The sequence below is a fragment of the Dermacentor silvarum genome, chromosome 6 (assembly GCF_013339745.2).
Source record: "Dermacentor silvarum isolate Dsil-2018 chromosome 6, BIME_Dsil_1.4, whole genome shotgun sequence".
Classification (NCBI taxonomy): Eukaryota; Metazoa; Arthropoda; class Arachnida; order Ixodida; family Ixodidae; genus Dermacentor; species Dermacentor silvarum.
In genome coordinates this window covers 178,425,086-178,449,105 of record NC_051159.1, presented here as the reverse complement: position 1 = coordinate 178,449,105, position 24,020 = coordinate 178,425,086, and the positions used below count along the sequence as shown (strand labels likewise).

General features: G+C 46.6%; 2 protein-coding genes across 2 annotated transcripts in view; one reads left to right on the top strand and one right to left on the bottom strand.

Annotated features, from left to right (window-relative positions):
- Window positions 1–24,020, bottom strand: part of LOC119456469 (ubiquitin-60S ribosomal protein L40) — a 578,246-nt gene that overhangs the window by 481,229 nt on the left and 72,997 nt on the right. The gene's annotated exons all lie outside the window — the stretch shown is intronic.
- The window catches only part of LOC119457075 (neprilysin-1), a 29,652-nt gene continuing 19,606 nt past the window's right edge, over window positions 13,975–24,020 (top strand). Inside the window, exons 1-4 of the mRNA XM_049669886.1 lie at window positions 13,975–14,255; window positions 22,200–22,304; window positions 22,778–22,867; window positions 23,510–23,587. Coding sequence (XP_049525843.1) covers window positions 14,166–14,255; window positions 22,200–22,304; window positions 22,778–22,867; window positions 23,510–23,587 — 363 coding nt within the window. The 5' untranslated portion in view covers window positions 13,975–14,165. The remainder of the gene's footprint in view (window positions 14,256–22,199; window positions 22,305–22,777; window positions 22,868–23,509; window positions 23,588–24,020) is intronic.

The following is a 24,020-nucleotide window of genomic DNA, read 5'->3' as shown; positions in this document are numbered from 1 at the left end:
ATATTGTTTGTTTCCAGGTGCGAAAGGTAATCTTGTAATTGATCATTTAAATATTGGTATGGCATTAGTTAGTTAGTTAGTATGGCTTTAATGGTGGACCAGAAGAAGAGCGTGCAGCTTACGCCCTTCATCGTCTTTCATCGCGCCGACCCTTGCGCGTGCCTTTCTGCGGTGTGGAAGCCCCACATCATTGTGTCAATATTACAGTCTGCACCACATCGACCGCCATATAGTGCTACGCATACCTTCGACAGTTTCCGTTCAGGGGCACTTCGCTTAATTTGTATGCACGATTAATGCTCTCGTATGCGACCGAGGAAGGACAGCTGCGCGTGCATGCTTAATTAATGCACGAGTGGCGCATCCTCTCGTTTTGGGTCCCCTTTCGTCACCTTCCATCTTTACTGGTCGGGTGTTTACCAGGGCGTCCCATACTGCTTGCTATCTCCATTTTAGGCATTTATGGTCTAGGTTTAACGCATCCATGTTCATTCACGATCGCTCCCCATATTGTTCCGGCTAGTCGGCCAAGCGCGTTTATAATAACGGATACATAAAGCATATCATCAACAATTATAAGCACCAACCATTAGATCGATTGCTAATAGCATTGAAGTAGAAAATAATATCAACGATGGATACACCGTCAATTTTTTACAGTTCGTGGAGGAGCGGTCCGCTCCTCCCAGTTGTCGGTACGCGCTTATTTCATGGTAACATTGAAAGTATGATGTTCTCGAAAGTGTAGATAGCGGGGCAGTCGTAGAGTTCGTTAAAACCAAGGAGTTTATATAAGTTTAATTGTGCGCAGGCGCGAGTGAAAGCGGTTGCGAGAGAGAAAATCTGGGGGCGTTTGCTCCTTGCATAGGTACTACGGAGGAGGAGTTTCACTGCTCGTTTTGTATGCGTTTTTCCATAAGCGTGCCGGCATTGAGGAGTGAGGTCGCGCCCTGACCACACCTAAAGCCCCTGGAATTCCAGGGGCTTTAGCCATACTACAGTGTAGCCATACCAATGCGCGAGTGACACCATGCCCGGGGTGTCACTAAGCAACTGCCTGCTGATGTCATATGTGCCTAGATAGAATTCAATTTCGCACGTCGCACCGTCGTCTTAACTCGTCGCTGCTCGGCAGCTTGGTGTTGGGCTGCTAAGTACGAGGTGGCGGGATCAAATCCCGGCCACGGCGGCAGCGTTTTGATGGGGGCGAAATGTGAAAACACCCGTGTACGTAGATTTCGGTGCACGTTAAAAAACCCCAGGTGGTTCAAATTATTCCGGAGACCCCCACTACGGCCTGCCTCATAATCAGATCGTGGTTTTGGCACGTAAAACCCCATAATTAAATTTTTTGCTAGGCAGCTACGCAGCGTAGCTCGGCTAGTCCGAGCATGTCAGATTGCCGGCATCGTCCCCTGCTCGGCAAAGCACAGTCTGCTTTGAACGCTTCGCCAACGACGGACGCTTTTGCAGTGACAGCGTATTGAAATACTAGCTGCAAACTGATGCGAAAAAATAGTTTCCGTTTCGGTTTTCTGTTTAGTTTTCTGCTGCTCGAAGCGCCACCTGCTTCCTGCAGAAGAGGTGTGACCGTGTTACCGTGTGATGGCGGCTACCTGTTTGGCTTTCAAACTAAAGTAGCTGAGGCTCGAAGCTTTCTTGTGCTGTTATTCAAAACGCAGTTCTATTAAATATATCTATGTCTATGCTACAAGTCTTTTGGGAACCTCTAGAAAGTCGTGCATCGATACTTGTGCGACTCCGTGTATACGTGTCATACCGGGAGGTAAGCAAACCGTCACTGTCTCCTGCTCTATCTTGCCGTACAATATTTATTATTAATCTTAATTAAAGACATGCTTTATCGGTATACGGCTGCATATGACCAACATTCTCCTTCTTTCAGGTCATGACGAAAAGTGAAATTCAAACCAGAGTTATTTTAGTTCTCGTTTGATTTCGGTTCGCATCGTTCGTTATAATAAGAGTGTTGGCTTTGTATGATTCGCGCATAAAAAAAGTATGACCGTCTAACACACACCTCGCCATCGGAGAAGCTCGTAGCTGCGTGTGCTGTTTTCGCTGCCTGTTGAAAGTCCTCATGTACGACGCAGGTAACTGCGCCAAGTATTGCTTCGAAAGTTTAGCGAAAACAATGTGCATGGACTTGGACTTGGTAGCGTCGATCAAGTTTCTTGTAGTATGAAATTGTCACCACTATTCGCTGGACAGTGCAAGCTTGATGCTGAAGCACACAGTAAAATGCCCAGTTATTCTATGACTCACGCAGCAGGTATGGTTGGGTTGTCGGTTGCAGTCGCCAAAGGTTCTGGTTCTCAGACTGAAACAATATCTGCAGATATTCACCTCGTGTAAAATCCGTGGTAACACAGCTACAGAAAGCTGATGCTGACATATTAGATGACATTAGGTTGGTGTAAGGTACACAATGTCTGAAGTGCCAGAGTTGGTGCTAGTGGTTGTACCTTTGTTGGTATGCTAGTGGCTATATAACAGCCTATGGGCTTCTGGATGGTGTTAGTAAGATGTATTTAGCGAACCAGTGCTTATGCAACGATAGTACATGCAGACAAAATGGATGCATATCGGCAGCAGGACTCGGACTTCCTGATGTTTATAGCTATAAGGGCAAGGACTGTTTAACGACCACTTCCCTATTCCGTGGAATATCCGGAAGGGTGCGCATATGTGAGCGCCAGGGGCGTAGCCAGGGGGGGGGGGGGGGGGGGGGGTCAAAACCCCCCGCAATTTTTTCCGCCACCCCCCCCCCCCCCCCCCCCCCACTTACCCACCCTTTGTTTTCGTCGCTTCGCGCTGACATAATTAAGGAAATCGGTGCTACTATCACAATTTCATTCCTGGGCGCTTACGTTTGGGTTGGTACTTTACAGCGAATCATGTCTGCATATGGAAAAAACTGTCATGGTGTTTGTCAAGGCTTTGACACTCTGTGAAGTTTTGGGCGAGAATGTGGCGGCCGCATTCTGAAGCAACAAATGCGCAACGAATGAAGCAACAAATGCGGTAGCCGCATTTTAGATGATGGCGAAAACGCTCGAGGCCCGTTTACTTAGATTTAGGAGCACGTTAAAGACCCCAGGTGGTCGAAATCTCCGGTGTACATTTCCGCCGCTTCCCTTCAAGTGCCGGTTAGGCCACGCTCGCGCAGGATCTTAGGCTACGTTCACACTTGGTCTCGAAGCTGTAGGAAGCGGCAAAATCTTGCAAAAATTCGCCCGCCTAGGCGGCAAAACAGGCAGAAAAACAGGCTGCGAGCCACATCGGTCTCGGGCCGATTTTTTCGCCATGGAGAAGCGGAAACGCGGCGGAAAGTCGTTCTGCTTCACTGGAAGCTACACTAGCATGTAAACAACCGGTCGCAAAATTGAACATGGCACCAAAAGTGTAGGCTGTAATGCTGATCGACGCGATCAAGAACCAGCCCTTGCTCTACGACAAGAGTGGCACTAAAACGTACTGTCAGCAATACTCGTGATAGTATTCAACATCGCGCGACCGGAGGTGCGGCAACGAAGCCTTGGCGTGACCAAACTTTTCGCGCCTTTGCAAAGCCAGGCGAACCCACCACCGCTGTTTCCGAGGTGTCCGCGGCTTCCGTTTATTCATTGTCCATTTCTAGAAAGCAAGTAGGTAGAAGTATAAAAGCCATTTCTTCTTCCACTTACATGGCAGACAATAGTTCGGCAGATTCCTCGTTGGCGCTCTATAATTCTCCTCGCATGTGTACGGTATGTTGCAGAAGTCGCGGGGTGCTTTTCTCGTCGTGACGATAGATTGGGAGCGTAGGTCTCACGTAGGACGCGCAGGCTTTGGCGAGCCCCCAACACAAGGGCCAGCCCGGGTTTTAGCTGTGGTGTTCCCGTTGCCCCTTTGGTGTCCTGGAGGCGCCGACAATACGAAATGATGAAATGTTATTACAACTTGTAAATAAAAGCTATTAAAGAAATATTATCACGCCTAGGCACCAACCTGTGAGTCAGCGCTACCGCGCCCGTGTGCGGAGAATTACGGAACGCCAACGAGGAATTTACCGAAGGTCGCAGATGACACGCGAAGTTGCGTAAAATGATCATTTTTGATGACGGTACGTGGGTCAAAGAATGAACATACCGCTCGAAATAATGCGATAATGAGCGCCACCACGCCGACAAACGTACGCAGACTAGATGGATCTGGACGAAAACGGCAGCGGCGGCCTCGGCGGTAGCAAAACAAATGTGAACAACTTGGACAGGCGCGGAAAAAAATTTTCCGGCCGCTTTGGCCTTTCCGCCCACTTGCCGCTTCCCAAGTGTGAACGTAGGCTTAGTCTGCGCGAGAAACGTCTCTTGTTTGCGATTGCGCCCCTACGGAAGGCTGGTAATTACTGTTGTGTTGTTGAATCCCAAACCAGCAATTACGGAAGGCTGGTAGTTGCTGTTTTGTTGTGGAATCCCAAACCAGCAATGTACACACGAAGGGGTTGATGACAGCAGTGAAATTCCACCGACTCGCAACAGAATGCACGAAACAGACAGCCGACAAGCATGAATTACTGCTGTGCGCAGTACAGCGTAAGTAAACTCTTGTTGCAGGCGCTGACAGTTCTCGTCGGAGTTCACGCGTCCTGAGAAATTGATTGTGCACTATGCACTGACCAAGACCGGAGTTCATTCCTGCATCACTATAGTACACCAATCAGTCGAGATTCTGTGAGGTATAAGGCCGCTTCCTGTTTGCACCGGCGTAAGTGAAGCAGAAATGAGTTGCACGCACTACTTAAAATGCGTACACATGCCATATCTATGCTGTGCTGTGAAATATTCTGTACAATTCTGAATCTGTTGACGTAAAGGCAAATGACGGCTGCACGCTCGCACACAGCGAAAGACACAGCGGCCCATGCACTTGCCGCAAGAAATGCAACCCTCTCTTATGAGGGAGCAGGGCGACGAAAGCTTCGAAAAAAAAAAAAAAAAAGCATTACGCGTTTTTGCGTGCATTTCAGTTTTCTAGCGCAAAGACGCAGCGAACAAGCTATTGCTATGGGAGTAGGTATAGCCTGGTCACACGTGCATTTTCACGCGTATAGCCGTCCTTGACTTGTGAAACGCACTTCGCCCCGACGAGGACGACGCCATCTACGCTTTGATCGCACGGGTCGTCTCAATGATGCGTATTCGAAGACTAGTCCATTCAGTGGCGCGATGAGAGACCGTTGCTCCAAACGCCCACTGTACCTGTCGTACTTACTGTATTTACTGAGCTTAGTTTACTTTTTACTTAATTTCTTCACAAGCACACGCGAGGGGGGGTCCCATGTCTTTGATATACATGTATAGAGTCTGCTTAAACTACCGATATTTACCATCGATCACGCGACCTAGAGGAAAGCGGAAGCTTGCCCCCCCCCCCCCCCCCCCCCTGGTCGGGCCGGTGATCCCCCCCCCCCCCCCCCCCGAAAAATATTTCTGGCTACGCCCCTGGTGAGCGCAATGCATGGTCACAAACAATCACTCAATGGCTAGTGTCTATGGGTTGCCACGTTTGCTGTAGTATCATTGCTGACATCGCATAAGGAGGAAAAAAATCCACAGGCAATACCAAGCAGTCTATTATGTAAGAGCCTTTTTTAGTCTCAGATTAAACACCGAAAAGCTCTCTTTTATTGCTAGAAAACTGAACATATTTCTTTTCACGTTTGCCTCCTATATGAGCTGCCTTGAATGTGAATTTTTTATTTTTAACATTGCGTTAACCACAAGGTGTGAGAAATAAGTGTGTATTTTACTAGCATTGCTCAGAATTGTAGGTAAGTGTACCAGCAGAGATGCAAAGTCGCAAAAAATAGTAGTTCCCAAGTGTGTAAATTAGTTACAAAGAAATGAATCTGTTAAGCAGTCTGCTACATGTAATTTCATTCTAACTTTGTAGAATGAAATTACCAACTTTCATTCTAACTTTGCAAAATACAATATTAAAAATCTTGCACAATGTGTTTTCACATACAGTTTTTATGGTGGAAGAGCCGTGAGTCATGAATCCAATTTTAATTCAGTGAAGCTATTGACCCTTTTCGCGGCGATCCCATGGGCACTGCCATATTTGATCACGTGGTGACGCGTCCATTGCTTGCCTCCTCCGTTGCCTCCTTGTTTGCAATGGAAGTGTATGACGCCGGCGCGGCTTAGAGAACCTCTGTTTTCGGAGATATCGTAGACGGTGACTAGGTGGACGACACAAAGTTTTGATCACAGCTTCAGAGAACACGCAAAAGCGTTTTCGGAGCTGATTAAGCTATGTCCAAACGGCGCAAAAACTCCAGCTTGCGAATCTCTCAGTGATCGTGCCCTTTCTGCGTCCGCGCCCTTGAGACGCAACTGCAACACACGTGCCTCGCGCTCAAGCTGATCTCTCTTCGCTTCTCCTTCCGCAGCCCTTTCGTCTCGAGCTCGCGCCTCCCGCTCGTCGAACCACGCCTTTAACTCCGCTCCTTCCAGCCACATGCGTTCAGCTAAAGCTATATAACATCTCTCGCGTGCTAGCCATGGTTTCAAACTTAAAATTAACAAGAAAACCCAAAAGAGCGGCTTTGTCCTGTCGTAGCGGACGCCAATTTGTGATGACAGGTTCTTTTCTTTAATGATTCAGACGATTCTTTGAGGCGGAGCCTCCGAGAACCCAATTGAGGATACAGCCTTTTGTTGGAGAACACGCACAAACTTTTAATAAAACTAAAACAAAAAGTAACCCATAAAACAAACCCTTAAAGAAATATCACGGCAAAAAAAAAAAAAAAAAAAAAAAAAAACTCAGCAACGTCCGCAACCTCCGCATTACGCTCCCGCCGGCGAGAAGTTATCTTTTCGTCCACTTTCATTTCCATTTTCTTCATTATGTTCTACATTCCATTTTCAACTACACCTAATTTCCCCAATGCTTTCCTTGGCTTCGCTGTCTGTTGGCTTTATGTGGTTATGACTAATAAAATCGAGCCCCTCGATATATGTATATACTCTGCATGTTTACAGTATACACAGCGCTTATATAGCCTTTGTGCACCGCAGCGCCCCTAGCGGACTCCATGCAAACCAGAGCTACGGACAACGGACGACGACGAGGGACAAGGCTCGGCCCTAAGGTGCTTCGCCCCTAAAATATATATCGGTAAGAGCTAAAAATAAAGCCATTTCTAATTATTTGTTTTGGCCAGAACCTCCTAACTCACGTTACTTCTACGAAATTTGTAGGGGTTGTCTATGAGGAGCACCTACTTCCGTCTGCACACACAGATTACGTATGCAGGGGGGGGGGGGTATTCTGTAAAGGTCCACCTAGTGGAGACTGTCCATTTCAGATGTAAGCGATTGGCTGCAGCTGCCCGAGTGCGAAGTAGACTGGCTGCCTTCGTCTCGCTCGTGCACCTGGAGCCAATCAACGAGATGGAGCCAGCCGAAATGGACAGTCCAGTAGGTAGACTCTTACACAATAGCCCCCCCCCCCCCCCAATAAATTAGCCAGATCGGTTAAATTGGTCATATCAATAGATTTCGCATGCTTATACTTGTGCAGTCCAAACTGCATGACAAGAACTTTGAGTCCTGAGGCTGCAACTCTAATTTTCATCAATGTTCCCTAATACACTACTGCCTTCTAGTTTGGGACTCAACAACGTTGACACATATCTTACAAAAATAGGCAGTTCCGTCCGAAGCACAAATCTCTGACTGCGATAGCAAGCTTCAGTGTTGCGCTTGAACTTCTCGGATGGTGTTCTAACTATGCGAGTCCGGCTAACGCGGACACGACATACACGGATGCGCTAATATTTCTGGTAAGCTTTAACACGCTGTGTAGAGCCTGTAATGACATCGCACAGGCGCCAATACGCTGCACGTAAAGAGCCCATCCAGAAAAATGACATGACTATCAGATTTGAGCAGTGATATTGTTTGGTACTTTTAATATTTAATATTCTGAGAAGATTTAAGATAAAAGGCATTCGCAGCGAATGTTATGTTTCATGGAATTTCTTGGGGGGTTGTCATTTTTAAAAATCTGAGGAATAACTTAGTCAAGAACTTAAGACCTGGTATGAGGAACGTTAGTGAATGAATAGTTTAACGATATAACACACATATACGGCATAGATATACTTAAATATATGCGGAGCCCGACGGCGACGACAACGGCTAAAGCACAGAACACCTATATATAATATGGCTGAAGTTTGTTTGGAGTGTCCATGTAACTGCTATCGTAATAAAATATTTACGTTGCAAAGGAAAGCTGTCAGAGCAAACTATAATATTTCATTCAGCGAATCAACTGAATCTTCGTTGCCTAGACATAACTTAATTAGGATCACTAAAGTCTTCAATAGGAAAAATCTCTCTACATAAGGCAACTGATCACTGAAACGTTTGAAACTCACTGTCTTACAACCACTTGAAAGTGCCATATCTTGCATACACAATATTACGTTTTAAATCTCGCACAAATTACGGATTTCAAAAACTAACATACTTAATACTGCGCACATTGAATTCATACCCACAAATACTAGAATTCTTATTGCCGAATATGTCAGATATTTGCTACACAAAAAGCGTACATAAATTGTTCAGTAAGTTGTGAATGCTGTGTATTGTAATTTCTTCCATTGTTTGCACTGTGTACATTGTTGTCTATTGATGTATTTGTTTAATCATCTACTGCTGCTGTATCTCTTATTTTTTATTGCAAAATTCATAATTATTGCCAACGCTGTCTTTTTATTGTTCTCTTATTTTTATTTTATTTGATGAGAGAGTGGGCCTATATGTCTAGCGCTCGTAATGTCTTTAGCCTAATATCTCTCGGTTTACCAAGCTCCTGTACTGGTACATGCACTGAAAACAATAAATCAATGAGAAACAGAGTGCAAACAAAGAAAAGAAATAGCGAGCACCTTGCCACGTATCTTAACGGGGCCCTGAACCACTTTTTATCGAAGTGGAGAAAGGCATTTGAAGTGAAAATAGGCTATTTCAGAAATACTTTGCCGCAGAAAGTACTTCAATGCGTTCAGCAGAAGCGGAGATACTGGCAGTCAAAGACGGGCCTCCGGTGTGCTCCCGTTCCTTCTTCAATGCTTTGCACTGCGAAGGCTACGGCGTAGTGGGCCGTCGTCACAACGCTCCGCCTTCGAAATGCCACCGTGTCGCGCAGTTCAAATTCCATTTTGTATGTTAACGTAGATGCCACGACTTCCGATTTTGGTGCCTACGACGCGCTAAACGTAGGCCAAACGCGGTTGTCCTCAGAGAGCCGCTGGGCGCTTAGCCAATGGAATCGTGGCGGCACCCCGCGGCGGCCGCGGTGTAGCCGATCGCAGCTACCAATAGCAGCCATGTATGGGAATCCGCTTTATTACGAAATAAAGCGTCCAGAAAAGAGTGAGGATCATGGCTTCTGTTGAAAAGAGAACGTTTGACAGAAAGGTGACTTCGCGCTCCGCTTGCGAGCTCCATGCACCGCGTATGACAGCAAAGCAGCGTATGCGGGCCCGCGGACTATGTTATTTCACCCAGCCCGATGGGTGCTTCAGGGCCCCTTTAAGTATCCGTGAAAATGACTCTTCATGTATTTTCTGGGTTTATAATTGCAATGCGAAATCTCAGCATATGGAGCATTGCAACCATCGCACATTTCTTCGAATGCGGAACGAACTGCTTGGCTGAAAGAAAGATGTCTCACACAGAGTTACAATAAACGTTGCATGTATACTGATAATCTATGAAAATTTGTGGAAGAGATGATCGAAGCTTACTCGAATTAAGTTATTCTTCAACTTGGGCAGTAAACACATGTTTCACAGGCGACAAGTCCTGCTTACCCATCACATGTAAATGTTTAGCTCTCGGCTTATCACTCATAGCTATCACTTCACTGAAGCCAGCGCGTGGCAAGGTTTGCTCCGTGATCGTCTTGACCGGCAGGCTGCAGTCCGGCAGCAGACGACGCTGCGACCAAGTCGAAAAATGCAGAAATGTGAGAGTTAAAAAGACAAAAAAAAAAAAAAATAAGAGAAGAAAAAAAAAGCGGCAGAACTCATGTCAAGATGAATGTTTACGTTAACGCGATTAGCAATGAAGCCGATGTTGCGAGACAACGGTGTTGTCAAATGCTTCGCTTCTCTGTATAGCTGACTTCTTCAATTTCCTGTTACCACTTATTCACTTCTTGCCTCTTGTTCCATCCGGGCATACCTATGGCCAGTGGCCCATACCCATTCTGGAGGATGGTCCAATAATGTACTTAGTGTCACATGGCCAGTTGCTCATGCACAATGATCAACGTTGATGTGAAAGAAGTTAGATACGGAGGGACATCCGGAAATGCGCGTGAAGTTCACAAATAATGCTAATAACATTAAAAACTACACCGTGAAATGGCGCACGATGATGGTGTAGCATCATATTCATATCTTCGCCGCAGTGAAGTGCTATTTTTGCAAACTGCACATTCCGCCTTTCTCAGTTTGTAGATGGTGTCCAGACGACCGAAGGTAAATATATATATTTAGCCAAATCGTAGTTTTCTTCGCCAAAGCAGACAAAAATTTGCCCAACTTTATTAGCCCAATCTGTCAACCTATTATAAAGAGTTCAACGCACCTGCGGCGGCCCAAATAGTGTTAAATTAGCTGTGCAGCGCACGCTGACATGGAAAACGGTGCGTGGTGGCGCCGTGCTGCGCCTGACACGCCGACGACAATGTCGAGCGTTCACATGCGTTAACGGATTCGAAAGCAGACCTACAATGTATGTGAAACAGGCACAATCGATGCAATAACCAACCTCAGCATTTGATATAGCCTATCTTCACCACAAGGCTACGATTGCTGGACATTGCATCACGTTCCAGTGGATACCTGGCCATGCCGGTATTTCGGGAAACAAAAATGCGGAAAAAGCTGCCCGAAATGGACTCCAATACCGAAATTTCAGGAGAATATTTTATTGCAATAGCAATTATATGGACACTCCAAAGCAGATTTCTGCCGTCGGCGTCGCCGTCGCCGTCGCCGTGAGGTTCCGTATGACGTCAGTGGAGATGAAATCGTCGCCGCGCGCCGAACGCTGTATGTGCGAGTGAAAGGGCGCGAGGGACGCGCGCTTTCACGGGGAGTGAACGCACGGCGAAGAAAAAACGCGCGTTCTGCGCCGTGCTCCCTTAAGGGCTGCAGAAGTCTCTTTCCTCCTTTACAATCACCATATATGTAGACCAAACGCGCCTTCTTCCGACACGCGAAAGGCCGTGGCGGGGAGGGGGGGGGGAGGGAAGGGAAGCGACGTTTAGCTGCGGCATCAAGTGCCTATTTATATCAGAGGCTCCGGCAACAGTCACCAACGCCGTACGCATTTTGTGCGAACGCGGGCAAAACGCCGACGGCGTCGACAACAGTTCTGCGTGTCGCCGGTGCTGCTGCATGTCCAAGGGTATACACCTGATAAAGCTACTATCATTACTCCGTATAGCTCTCTACAAATTTGCTATCGCAATTGATGCTTCGCCTTTCAGGTGAAACTGTGACAACTTTTTTACCAAAGCCGACGCTTCTAAGATGGGGAAGAAATATGCCTATCAAGAAAAAAAGCCGGCAGATCCCACGCTCTGTGGGAATCGATGTTATGCGAAGCAGTGTGCGGGGAGCCTACCAAGTTAACGAAACGACCATGGGAGCACCGAGGCGTAGGCGGCTGTTTCATGACCTATATGGCATGCGTGATAGGTCGTGACAGGTCGTCATGACCTATCATTTATGTCCGAACCCATTTCAGTGGCTTTTGAGTGTTAATCTTTTTTCGCTGAGTCATTGTCATTTTTACTGAGTCATGCTTATGACTATGACTTCTATCATCCTTTAGTGCTTCCTTCACTTAGTGCCTACGTCTGAACTAATTTCAGTGGCTTTTAACTGTTGAACATTTTTAGCTCAGTCATGAACATGTTTCGCTGAGTCATTGTCATTTTCGTTGAGTCATGCTCATGACTATGACTTTTACCATCATTCTTTAGTGTTTCCTTCACTAAGTGCCCACGTCTGAACCCATTCCAGTGGTTTTTGAGTGTCAATCATTTTTGCTGACTCGTTGTCATTTTTGCTGAGTCATGCTCATGAATATGACTTCTACCATCATCCTTTAGTGTGTCCTTCACTTAGTACCCACTCCCGGATCCATTTCAGTGGTTTTTGAGTGTTAATCTTTTTTCGCTGAGTCATGGTCATGACTATGACTTCTACCGCGATCCCTTAGTGTTTCCTTCCCTCAGTAGCCACGTCCGAACCCATTTCAGTGGTTTTTGAGTGTTATATTCTTTTTTCGCTGAATCATTGTCATTTTCCTGAGTCATGCTCATGACTATGACTTCTACCATATCATCCTTGAGTGTTTTGTTCAATTAGTGTCCACGTCCGAACCCATTCCAGTGATTTTTGAGTGTTTATCTTTTTTCGCTGAGTTATTGTCGTTTTTGCTGAGTCATGCTCATGAATATGACTTCTACCATCACCCTTTAGTGTTTCCTTCACTTAGTACCCACGTCCGAATCCATTTCAGTGGTTTTTGAGTGTTAATGTCTTTTCGCTGGGTCATTGTCATTTTAGGCGGCTGTTTCGTGACCTACATGACGCGCATGTCATGAGAGTCATATTATGACCTATCATTTATGTTCGCCATGCACTCTTCTCATACTATGCCAATTGTGGTACACACCAAGTTAACGATACGACCATGAGAGCACCAAGATGTAGGCGGCTAAATAGATAGACAGATAGGTAGATAGACATATAAATAGATAGATAGATAGATAGATAGATAGATAGATAGATAGATAGATAGATAGATAGATAGATACTGTCAAAGTGGCAAATGTTCGCCAAGAAATGCTTCGCATTTAAAAGTCAGCCTCTGGAATCTTCCGCTTTACCAAGATACCTTTCTGCGTTATATTGACCCAGAAGTGAGATCGAAAATTCCACAACTTCCTCGACACTTAGAGACATTGTACCATATCGACTACGACTGAACGTGGCATACACGAACAATTATCGGTACCGCATATATGGGGATCTACTAATTCCTACTGTGACAACTATGGCAGCTTAGAAACAGTGGAGCACATATTACTTGAAAACCCGCGTACCGCGACGAGAGACAATTTTTTGAACAACAAATGAACATGACTTGCCACGATCCGTTAACATTAGCCAGCATCTTAGGCCCAATGCCTGGCCCTTCAACACAGCGGCGGGTTTTGGATTTATTGTTCAAATGCGTGACAGAAATTGGTCTAATCGGAAAGCTTTAAAGGTTCACCATTTCATATAGACAATCCTAAATTTACCCGTTAATTCACCTGTAAATATTAGTATCAGGTCCACTTGCGCATTTCATATTTATTGTAGTGACAAATACCGGCGCCAGCAGAAGACGAAGAAGAAGACGTTTCTTGTTGTTGGTGCTCGCACTCGCTCCGCTTGGCCGTTGCCTGTTTCTGGCCTTCATAAAAACGCCAAGCGCATCTAACCTTGAACGTGTCCTATCAATTGGTGGAGGTGTGGATAGGACGCGCTCAAGGTTAGATGCGCTTGGCGTTTTTATGAATGCCAGAAACAGGCAACGGCCAGGCGGAGCGAGTGATGATGATGATGATGATGCACCTCCGTTATGGCTCGCACCCACTAAGGGGGATAGGCCAAGAATCGAGTGCCAGCACCAACAACAAGAAACGTCTTCTTCTTCGTCTTCTGCTGGCGCCCGTATTTGTCACTACGTTATTTTTATTCTTTTTTTTTTCACTTTCCTCTGGACTCTTTTATTCCCATTCCCCATCCCTATACAGAGTAGCATGCCAGCGGTGTATACACGTAGGCAAAAATGTGTTTTTCTAATAAAGAGCCTCTCTCTCTCTCTCATTTATTTCTCATTTGTGTCGCCAATTCATGTGCGTATGTGCCATGTTGTATAAGGTATCACCATCAACACTCAAACACTCAGCATCGATCCTGAACGAGCCGGCACGTGACAGCCGACCGCGAGCGAAGAAGTGGAAGAAGAAGCATCTTTTCGTCTGCGTTGGGTCCACTGTAATCTGGTATGGCCGAGAACCAGCTCTCAAGCTTCGCGCCGTCGATCGGGGCATCGTCGTCGCGTCTCCTACACAGGTCCAGGAGCAAGGAGGACGCGGTACGTGGGTTTGTAGCGAAGTTAGTGAACACGGCGATCTTAATTTGTGAATTCACGGCATGTTAGTGATGTACGAGGTGCACTTCAATAGGAGAATGCGAGTGTCTCACTTTTTTATTGTGATAGTAATTATATGGATACTTCAACCGGATTTATGCCGTCGTCGCCGTCGTCGCCGTCGCCGTTGCCGTGAGGTCCCGTATAGATTCCAAGGGCAATAAAATCGTCGCCGTGCGCCGTATGCGGGAGTGAAAGCGCGCGGGGGACGCGCGCTATATCACGGAGAGGGAACTCACGGCGGAAAGCAAACGCGACCGTCGCGCGAAAGGTCGGGGGGGGGTATGGGAGGGAGGGAGGTGAGGCGACGCTGTGCTACGGCACCAAATGCGTATCTTGCAACCAAGGGGAACTGGGAACTGTTGTATCGTGCAGGATACTGGAAGGAGACATTACAGACATTACTCAGTCCCTGACTGTTTATTCTATCTTCCTCTTCCTCTCCAGGCCGGCTCCCCAAGCACGCGCCATCTAATGGCGCTGCAGTCGGCAGCGATGCCTTATACAACATATCCCCTCTTGGAAAAAAAAAATACAAAACACGAAGAAAAAAGAAAAAAAAAAAACGGTTGTTTGTCCATTATTGCCTAATGTAGTCCTGCAGCTTCTTCGGCGTCTTCTTGTTACGGGCGCTTCTTCTCACGCGGGCTTCGCATCCCGGCAGATTAAATGAAGCTTGTTGCGTGCGCTCTGCAGCAGGTGGTTCATGGTTAAAGCGCGCATTCTCATAGTTATCCGCGCTTGACGTGCCAGGTTGTGAAGGGTGATTTACAGCTGCAGTAGCGGGATTATCGGATGCCGGTGACCAGTTCATGACAGCAGAGGTACCGAACTTCATTTTGCTGATAGCTTCGCGGTGAACGGCCGCTAACTTGGAAGCATTCCAGACACGGCCATCTTCTAACAGGTAAGAGGCGGGTCCACGCTTCTCAATAATTTTCTTGGGCGCAGAAAACTGTGGAGATAGCTTCCCATGAACTGCAGGTAATTTAACCCGGACGTAGTCACCAACGACGAAGTTGGGTTCCTTGGCACCGCGCTTTTCATCGGTGTAACGCTTCGACTTGATTTGCTTGTTCTTGATGCGCTCTCGCAACTCCTGCAGTGCCTTTGAAGGGTCCGTGCTGAAACATTTGTCAGGCAATCCCACAATGTCGAGTCTGGTTCGAGGTTGTCGTCCATGAAGAAGAACAGCGGGTGCAATACCAGTAGTCGCATGAGGCGTACAGCGATATGTTTGCAGGTAATCAAGCATTGCTGTTCTCATATCACGGCGTTATAACAGGGCCAATTGAATGTATGACTTTAATACCCTGTTAAATCTTTCAACCAAACCATTAGCTTGCGGGTAATACACAGAAGAGTTATAATGCGTGATTCCGCGCTCTGTGAGAAATTCTTCAAAATTCGCTGAAGAAAATTGTGGTCCATGATCGGATACGATACCGCGTGGATATCCTTCTCTTGCGAAAAGTTCAAGTAGAAATTTCTTCACTGTATATGTTGTCGCATCTCGTACGAAAGCCACCTCTGGCCACTTGCTGTAATAGTCAATAACTGTGATGGCAAAACGGCAGTCGGCTGAAGCTTGCGTGAAAGGTCCCACAATGTCGATAGCGACTTTTTCCCAAGCTTTCTCGGGAAGAGGGACGGGCTGCATTGGAGCTGCAGATGTACGCGCGGATTTGTCGCATGACTGGCAAGTTACACATGTGCGCACAAGTTCTTCAATGTGATTATCCATGCATGGCCACCAATATGACTCTCTAAGACGAGCTTTGGTGCGACTAATTCCTGGGTGTGACTCATGTGCCAGATCCATAACACGGCGTGTCAAAGTTGTAGGCACGACAATCCTGTCACCCCGGCACAGAACGTCGCTAACAACAGAGAGTTCAGATCGCACGTGAAAATACGGTAGCAGATCTTTTGACAAGGATTTCTTGTCAGGCCAAGAAGTAGTGATAAACTGCTTCACTTGAGAGATAACCTGATCGGTGGCACATGCTTCTTGAAGCTCTTGCATGGTAACTACTCGGGACAGAAGACATATAAATTCTTCTTCGGGTGCATCGCGGATGAAATTCTCTAGGGGCAGCCGGGAGAGTGCGTCAGCCACGACGTTTTCGCTACCCTTCCTATACTCCATGGTGTAGTTGTAGCACAGCAACCGTGATGACCAGCGCGCAATCCTTAACGGACGGTGACCTGTGCCTTTCGTTGAAAGGAGCGTAACCAAAGCAGCGTGGTCTGTCCGCAAAATGAAAGGTCGGCCCCACAGGTAAACGTGCCAGTGCTCGCAGGCCCAGACGCAGGCAAGGGCCTCGCGTTCACCGACCGAGTACTGCCGTTCATGTGGTTGCAGAGTACGAGAGGCGAACGCGACAGTTTGCAGTGATGTTCCGTTATCCTGCTGCAGTACAGCACCTAATCCATATCCTGAGGCATCAGTTGTAACGTACACAGGTAACTGAGGATCAAAAAGGTGAAGAACTTCGCAAGACGTTATCAGAGTTTTCAGCTGCTCCAAGCCGCTTTGTGCTGCTGCAGTCCAAGCGAAAGGCGCATCTCCTCGAAGCAAAGCACGCATTGGCTCCACAACATCAGAAAAATGCGGGATGAACTTGGAGTAGAAGCCTGCAAGTCCCAGCAGCGAACGAAGTTCATTGATATTTGTAGGTGATGGTGCCTTGGTTATCGCCTCGATAGATGACGTCAGTGGGAATAACCCTTTGGCGCTGACAACATGGCCAAGGAAAGTCAACTCTGCGACGTCAAAAACGCATTTATGATTGAGCCTGAGACCAGCATCAGAGAGCCGTTTCAAAACCGCGCGCAAATTGACCAAGTGATCCTCTCGGGAGCGTCCGTACACGATTATGTCGTCAATGTAAAATAACACGCATTTGCATCCTTTGAGGATCATATGCATCATCTTCTGAAACGCTGACGGTGCCGATGCCAGTCCGAAACAAACCCTCTTGAAGCGGAATAGGCCGTCGTGTGTTATAAACGTCGTAAGATCACGACTTTCTGGACTTAGTGGCAACTGGTGATATGCCGAAGCTAAATCTAGCTTGGAGAATCGCTGTGCTCCAGCCAAGCTGTTCAAAAGTTCCTCAGTTTGTGGCAGGGGAAAACTGTCCACCACTATAGCTTTGTTTGGCTCTCGTAGATCTACGCACATGCGAATCGAGCCATCCTTTTTTCTGGCTACATATCCCGTATAGATTCGAGTATTTTTTTTTTTTCTCTATGGACACCTTTACACTTGGAATACCAACGAGCGAACACTTCTCACCATTGTTGAGTTCATCGCGCTCACGTCCCTATACTCTTGGCCGTTCTACATCGTCGGAGAAAGCGAACTACTGGGGACAGAAGACATATAAATTCTTCTTCGGGTGCATCGCGGATGAAATTCTCTAGGGGCAGCCGGGAGAGTGCGTCAGCCACGACGTTTTCGCTACCCTTCCTGTACTCCATGGTGTAGTTGTAGCACAGCAACCGTGATGACCAGCGCGCAATCCTTAACGGACGGTGACCTGTGCCTTTCGTTGAAAGGAGCGTAACCAAAGCAGCGTGGTCGGTCCGCAAAATGAAAGGTCGGCCCCACAGGTAAACGTGCCAGTGCTCGCAGGCCCAGACGCAGGCAAGGGCCTCGCGTTCACCGACCGAGTACTTCCGTTCATGTGGTTGCAGAGTACGAGAGCCCGTATAGATTCCAAGGGCAATAAAATCGTCGCCGTGCGCCGTATGCGGGAGTGAAAGCGCGCGGGGGACGCGCGCTATCACGGAGAGGGAACTCACGGCGGAAAGCAAACGCGACCGTCGCGCGAAAGGTCGGGGGGGGTATGGGAGGGAGGGAGGTGAGGCGACGCTGTGCTACGGCACCAAATGCGTATCTTGCAACCAAGGGGAACTGGGAACTTCCACGCGAAAGCAAGAAAGCGGGAAGGCAGCTTGAGAGGGAGGGGGGGAGCAGCTTCTACTCTGCCAACAAATACGCTTGCACTGGCTGTGGTGGCGGCCGCCCGCACCGTCTCTTATCTCCACACGGCTCTGACTTTTGTATGCGCTGTGCATTCGGCGCTCAGTTTCCGTTGAAGCGATAGACCGCGCGAACCTGCGCTTGCTGCCAGTGTTTTGACAGTCGTTGTCTGCGGTCATTCAGTGTGATCTATTCATGTTTGCTTGTGCGCGATGACACCACGCTTGTCAATACAGTTAGAAAGCGAATGTGTCCAAGTTTATGCAGCCGATATAACTACTATCCCTGCTCCGAATAGCTCTCCGCTAGTTTGCTATCGCAATTGATGCTTCGCCTTTCGGGCGAAATTGCGACATTTTTTCTTCTTCTTCATACTATGAGAGAAAGAGTATTGGCAAGTTGCGGCAACTCCTTCACCTCCTAATTTCCCGATACTTCTCGCCCAGCCTAATGGAGTACGTTCAATGTGACTTGTCGCGAGTAAATTTACTCCTACGGACTCCGGGAAACGGAGGTAAATATATAGTGTACGTAGTTACTCCTGTAAACAGTAGTTGGCTGCACTATACATTGTTTTGAAAATGTATACGATGCAAGGTGTGCCTTTGTTTGTCTGCCTAAGCCAAGAATATTTTGCTGAAGATCGTTTGCCCGATAAACGTGGCGAAGCATCACGCCAATGAAGCGTTCGACCGGGAAAATTTTCACGAGATAACTTCCGAAATGATGTCAAAATAGCCGGGCTGGCTTCTCAAATTTTATGGACGAGTATGAACGGTCACACGTGTGACGAAACATCGATTCGTTGCCTGTTTCACACCTATTGCATCTCTGTCCAGGCAGAGCATTTGCCGCCGGCCGCGGTGTCAGCTTCGCTTTCTCCGACGATGTAGAACAGCCAAGAGTATAAGGACGTGAGCGCGATGAACTCAACAATGGTGAGAAGTGTTCGCTCGTTGGTATTCCAAGTGTAAAGGTGTCCATAGAGAAAAAAAAAATTGGGTGTCCGTAAAGCATACTCCCCTTTAACGAACAGCATATTGTTGTAGTGATGGTGTTTGCGCCAGGACTTAGTCTCCCTTCAGTGAAGGAAACGCCCCGCCGCGCCCCCGCGCGCACGCGCCCCCGCGCGCACGCACGCACGCACGCACGCACGCACGCACGCACGCACGCACGCACGCACGCACGCACGCACGCACACACACACTTTGCGATGCAATCATTATTTGAAAATTTTGAGGATTTGAATAGCTCTGAAAAAGGAATTCATCATCATCATCATCAGCCTATGTTTATGTCCACTGCAGGACGAAGGCCTCTCCCTGCGATCTCCATTTACCCCTGTCTTGCGCTAGCTGATTCCAACTTGCGCCTGCAAATTTCCTAACTTCGTCACCCCACCTATATATATATATAGTTTTCTGCCGTCCCCGACTGCGCTTCCCTTCTCTTGATATCCATTCAGTAACTCTAATGGTCCATCTGTTATCCATCCTACGCATTACATGGCCTGCCCAGCTTCATTTCCCCCTCGTAATGTCAACTAGAATATTAGCTATCCCCGTTTGCTCTCTGATCCACACCGCTATCTTCCTCTCTCTTAAGGTTAGGCCTAACATTAACAAAAAGGCATTACTGGTAATAAAATAACGTCCAGCGCTTGTCGAATGGGTGCCGCAGTGCTACATTTGGCCTGCCAAGGGGGGGGGGGGGGGGCTGCAACCCCCCCCCCCCCCCTTCATCCCGGGGCCCCTCTGACTTTAAGCACAGGTTTGCGCGAATACACGCAAAAATGCCGTTCGACTGGCCGCTCGAGGCACTTTGCGTGTATTCGCGGTCTTCTTTCACGCTCGGAAAAACAATTTTATGCAACAGTATTGAGCAACAGAAAGCTGTATCGGGAGTTTTTCATGCTGCCGTACAATTTCCTCATTGACACTTTTCGTCTACTTATAATATTTAAGAAGTTGAATAATTCATTAAGATCAATTATCTAATTAGGCGGAATACAAAAAATGATGAGTATCTCCAAGCGACGCCAAACAACATTACCTTGGTTCTGTCCAGTTATGTAGCATTTGCATATATTTAAATCTTGGTGCATGATAGTTCGGACACCCTGCATATATGTCTATATACTCTTCATGAAGGCATGACCCCGGCCGAAACGTCGAAATTAAATGCTTGTTTTTACTTTTCTTTCTGCGCCTGTACTTGTTTCAAGTACAGGCGCAACGGATATATATATATATATCCCACCTGCGGCCAGTTGTTTTTTCATCCACTTTCATTGCCAATAGGTTATGAATTCTTTAATTGAATTGAGAATTACAAGCAATTTTTCCTATGCTGTCCTTGGTGGCATTCTTTGTTGGCTTCCTATGATATGATATTCGACTGAACGTACAGTATATATATATATATATATATATATATATATATATATATAGTAAATGGATTTTTCAAGGGGCCAAGCATATTTAGAAAAACGAGAGGCACAACTTCGCGGTTATCTTAGGTTTATTAAACCTAAGATAACAGCGAAGTTGGACTTATCATTGTTCTGTATATATATATATATATATATATATATATATATATATATATATATATATATATACACGCATGGTGTTTCAGCGAACACTTTCAAAAATTCTTAAAGGTTCCCTGTGGCAGATAGCGCAATTCTAATGCATGAGCTGGTCTACTCGAAGAGGCGGACATTACTTGCATAAGAAGTTGAAATGCATAACCGAATAATTAACAGAAATTCACTAATTAAGTTTTTAACTAATTACCTGATGGCCCATATTGCACTTTACAAATCGTAGCCGTGGAGTTCGCAAGGCGGATCCACCTGGAACGAATTCTCGGGATGACACCAGTTTCGAGATATGAATTCACGAACATTGCGGAGTTGTCTAGTTCTTATATATTATAAGAACTAGACGCGAAAGGAAACCGAGGAGCTCGATTTTGGTAATCATTATCATAAAAAGCCAGCACGCAATGGAGCCAATATATATATATATATATATATATATATATATATATATATATATATATATATATATATAAAGCGCAAACTTTGCACACCTTGAACGATTCAGACAGACTACTAAATGGGTGGTATAGTTAAAGCAACGGCATATATATATATATATATATATATATATATATATATATATATATATAGTTACTTTTAACACAAATGTGTTATATGTGTGGCTCCAGCAAAAGTATGCCCCATGTACGTATACGTACGATAGGAAAGTTATGCAGCGGGGGAAAGAAGAGGCGTATGACGGTCCCGTCATTCGATCTTATAGAGCTTTGCTGGCTGCGTTAGGTAAACGCCGGTTAGAATACATTAGCCGACAAAGAAATGCTTTGTCAGTGCTTCAGGTGTACTCATCATTCCTCGGATTTCCTGAAGAAATATTTACACAAGAGCCTGCAGGGGAGCTTTATGCGGCGAAAATTGGGCAACATTGCAAGCTTGGGAAGTTTATTTCGGAGTAAAATTGGGGCATTTGCTAATGAGCTTGCAGCTTTATCCTGCCCGTTATGTATGTCTTTGACTACTGTAAAGTGGGCGCAGCGTTATTTGTAACGGATTCTAATAAACTTTCTTGACAATATGCGCGTTTCACATTCGCCTTATGACCACTTCTTTTGAAAGGATTAGTGGATTTTTTTCCTCTCGTTTGTGGGCAGCGTACCGCTTTTTGTGAACTGTAGGGCAGACAACTGTCTTGTGAAAACTCAGTAACGCATCCTTAATATCACCGCATTTCCTCTCTCATCGAAGCTTCAGTTCCTTAGTAATCCGCGAATTTATTTCTTCAGACCATTCGGGACTCCGACGGCAAACACATTTCTTATTCTGTTTCCAGAGACCTCTCACCACCGGCGGATTAGGCCCTCCGGCGATGTCGGCGTCCTCACGCTGTGTGCCCGACTCTCCCGCACCAGATGCCGACGTGAAGAGCAGAGCATCGGTGAGCGCGACAAATTAAAAAGCCAAGTGAATATAGTATAGCTTGGTATCGCGATTCACTTGCGCGTGTTTATCTCGGCGCGTTCAGCGATATATGGTGCTTGGATTAGGCGATGCTGGCCGAGTTGATAGCTCCACGGTATACTAGCTTCGCGGCGGAATGGAGTTTCCTAATCATGATTGATATTCTTTTTTCAGCTAGCGGCTTGTATTAAGATTGCCGTCACGTTTCTTTGGTCCGAGAAACCAGATGATGGGGCATAAATATTTGTTATTTGTGAAAATCTATTGCCGTTACACAACGGCGGCGCCAACATACCGCGTTCTTATATATATATATACGAGACGAAGTCTATGCGGCAGTATTTTGGTCTAATTAGGCGAGTTTGTGAGAGGTGCCGCGCATTCGGCAGGGAAGTAAGTGTACAACATGGAACGACCGTGAGGTTTTGCCGACGGCACATTCCCTTACAGCAGCCGCCCAGTACCGCTTCGAAAGTCGTGCTGAGTTGTCTGAGTGCTGCCCCTGCCGGCCCGTCTTCGCCGCCGTCGCAGGGCAAGGTGGTGGGTATACGTCACATTCTGCAGTGAGTGCCCGAACGCCTGTATTTTCTCGCGCACTGCGCACCTTCTTCGTGAGCCCCGTAGTCACCAGTATACATAAGCACATAATCACACATGCACATTAAGTACCACATTAACTCTCTTCCCAACGTACTCAGCGTGTACACCAATGTCCACGAACATGCTTCGGACCACGATGCAAGACTATATAGGCATGGGGTGGTTTCACTGTTAGGGGGATCATATATGATACGCTCTTAGCGTATTATCAGTTATTGCTTTTTTTTTTTCGCAGCGAATTTTAAGTTGCTTATTCAGCGCAATGTTTGTCGTTTCGCTTTCTACTCCCCGTTTTCCGCGCTGTCTCCAGTCATAAATATATACCAATTTAGCTGCTCAACTTATAGTTCTCAAGCTTTAAGAGCGCGAAAGGTACTTACACATTCATTCAAGACTAAAAAGGAAATCTGGTCATGTAGCTGTATCAGCAACAAACTGCCGCTGACCAAGCACTTCATACGAAACTTATACGAGTGTATGTTTGCTTGTGTTCTTGCGTGCACCTCGTTGCTATAACCATGCGTTGCAACTGTTTCCTTGCATTGCTCATTAAGCGCGCTTTTTTTTATGTGCGCACGGCAGGCATTGAGCTCCCACGGAGCTGTCACTTCACCGGCCGCAATGAGACGTGCCAAGATGAGGAGACCGACCGAGAAATCGGTGAGCAGCATGAGAGCTGAAATACGCGAAACGTGTTGATGGTTAGTGGGCATGCCGATGTGTTATTAGCGTAGGGGGTCAAATAAAAAATAAGTACCCTTTATTGTTAGTGTTTAACCGAGACATGGATCGATTGTAATAGCGTTAATCTCTCGATTTTGCATTTAATACACGTTCATATATGAGTTGTAGATAACTTCAAAGGTCAAAATGAGACACTTCCGGCAAGGAAGTGTCTCATTGCATCTCTTTGCGCCGTTTTCACGAGAACGAACTGAACTGTCCGCACGGCGTTGACGGCGAGTTGCGGCTTGCACTGCTCTCTGCACAGCCGTCTGCTGAGCCCGACGTTGCCTGGTTGCAGCCGCGCGCGTAGCTCGACGATTCGCGACTTCAGCAACGGTTCGTACCTTGCGTACAGGCGCCGTGACGT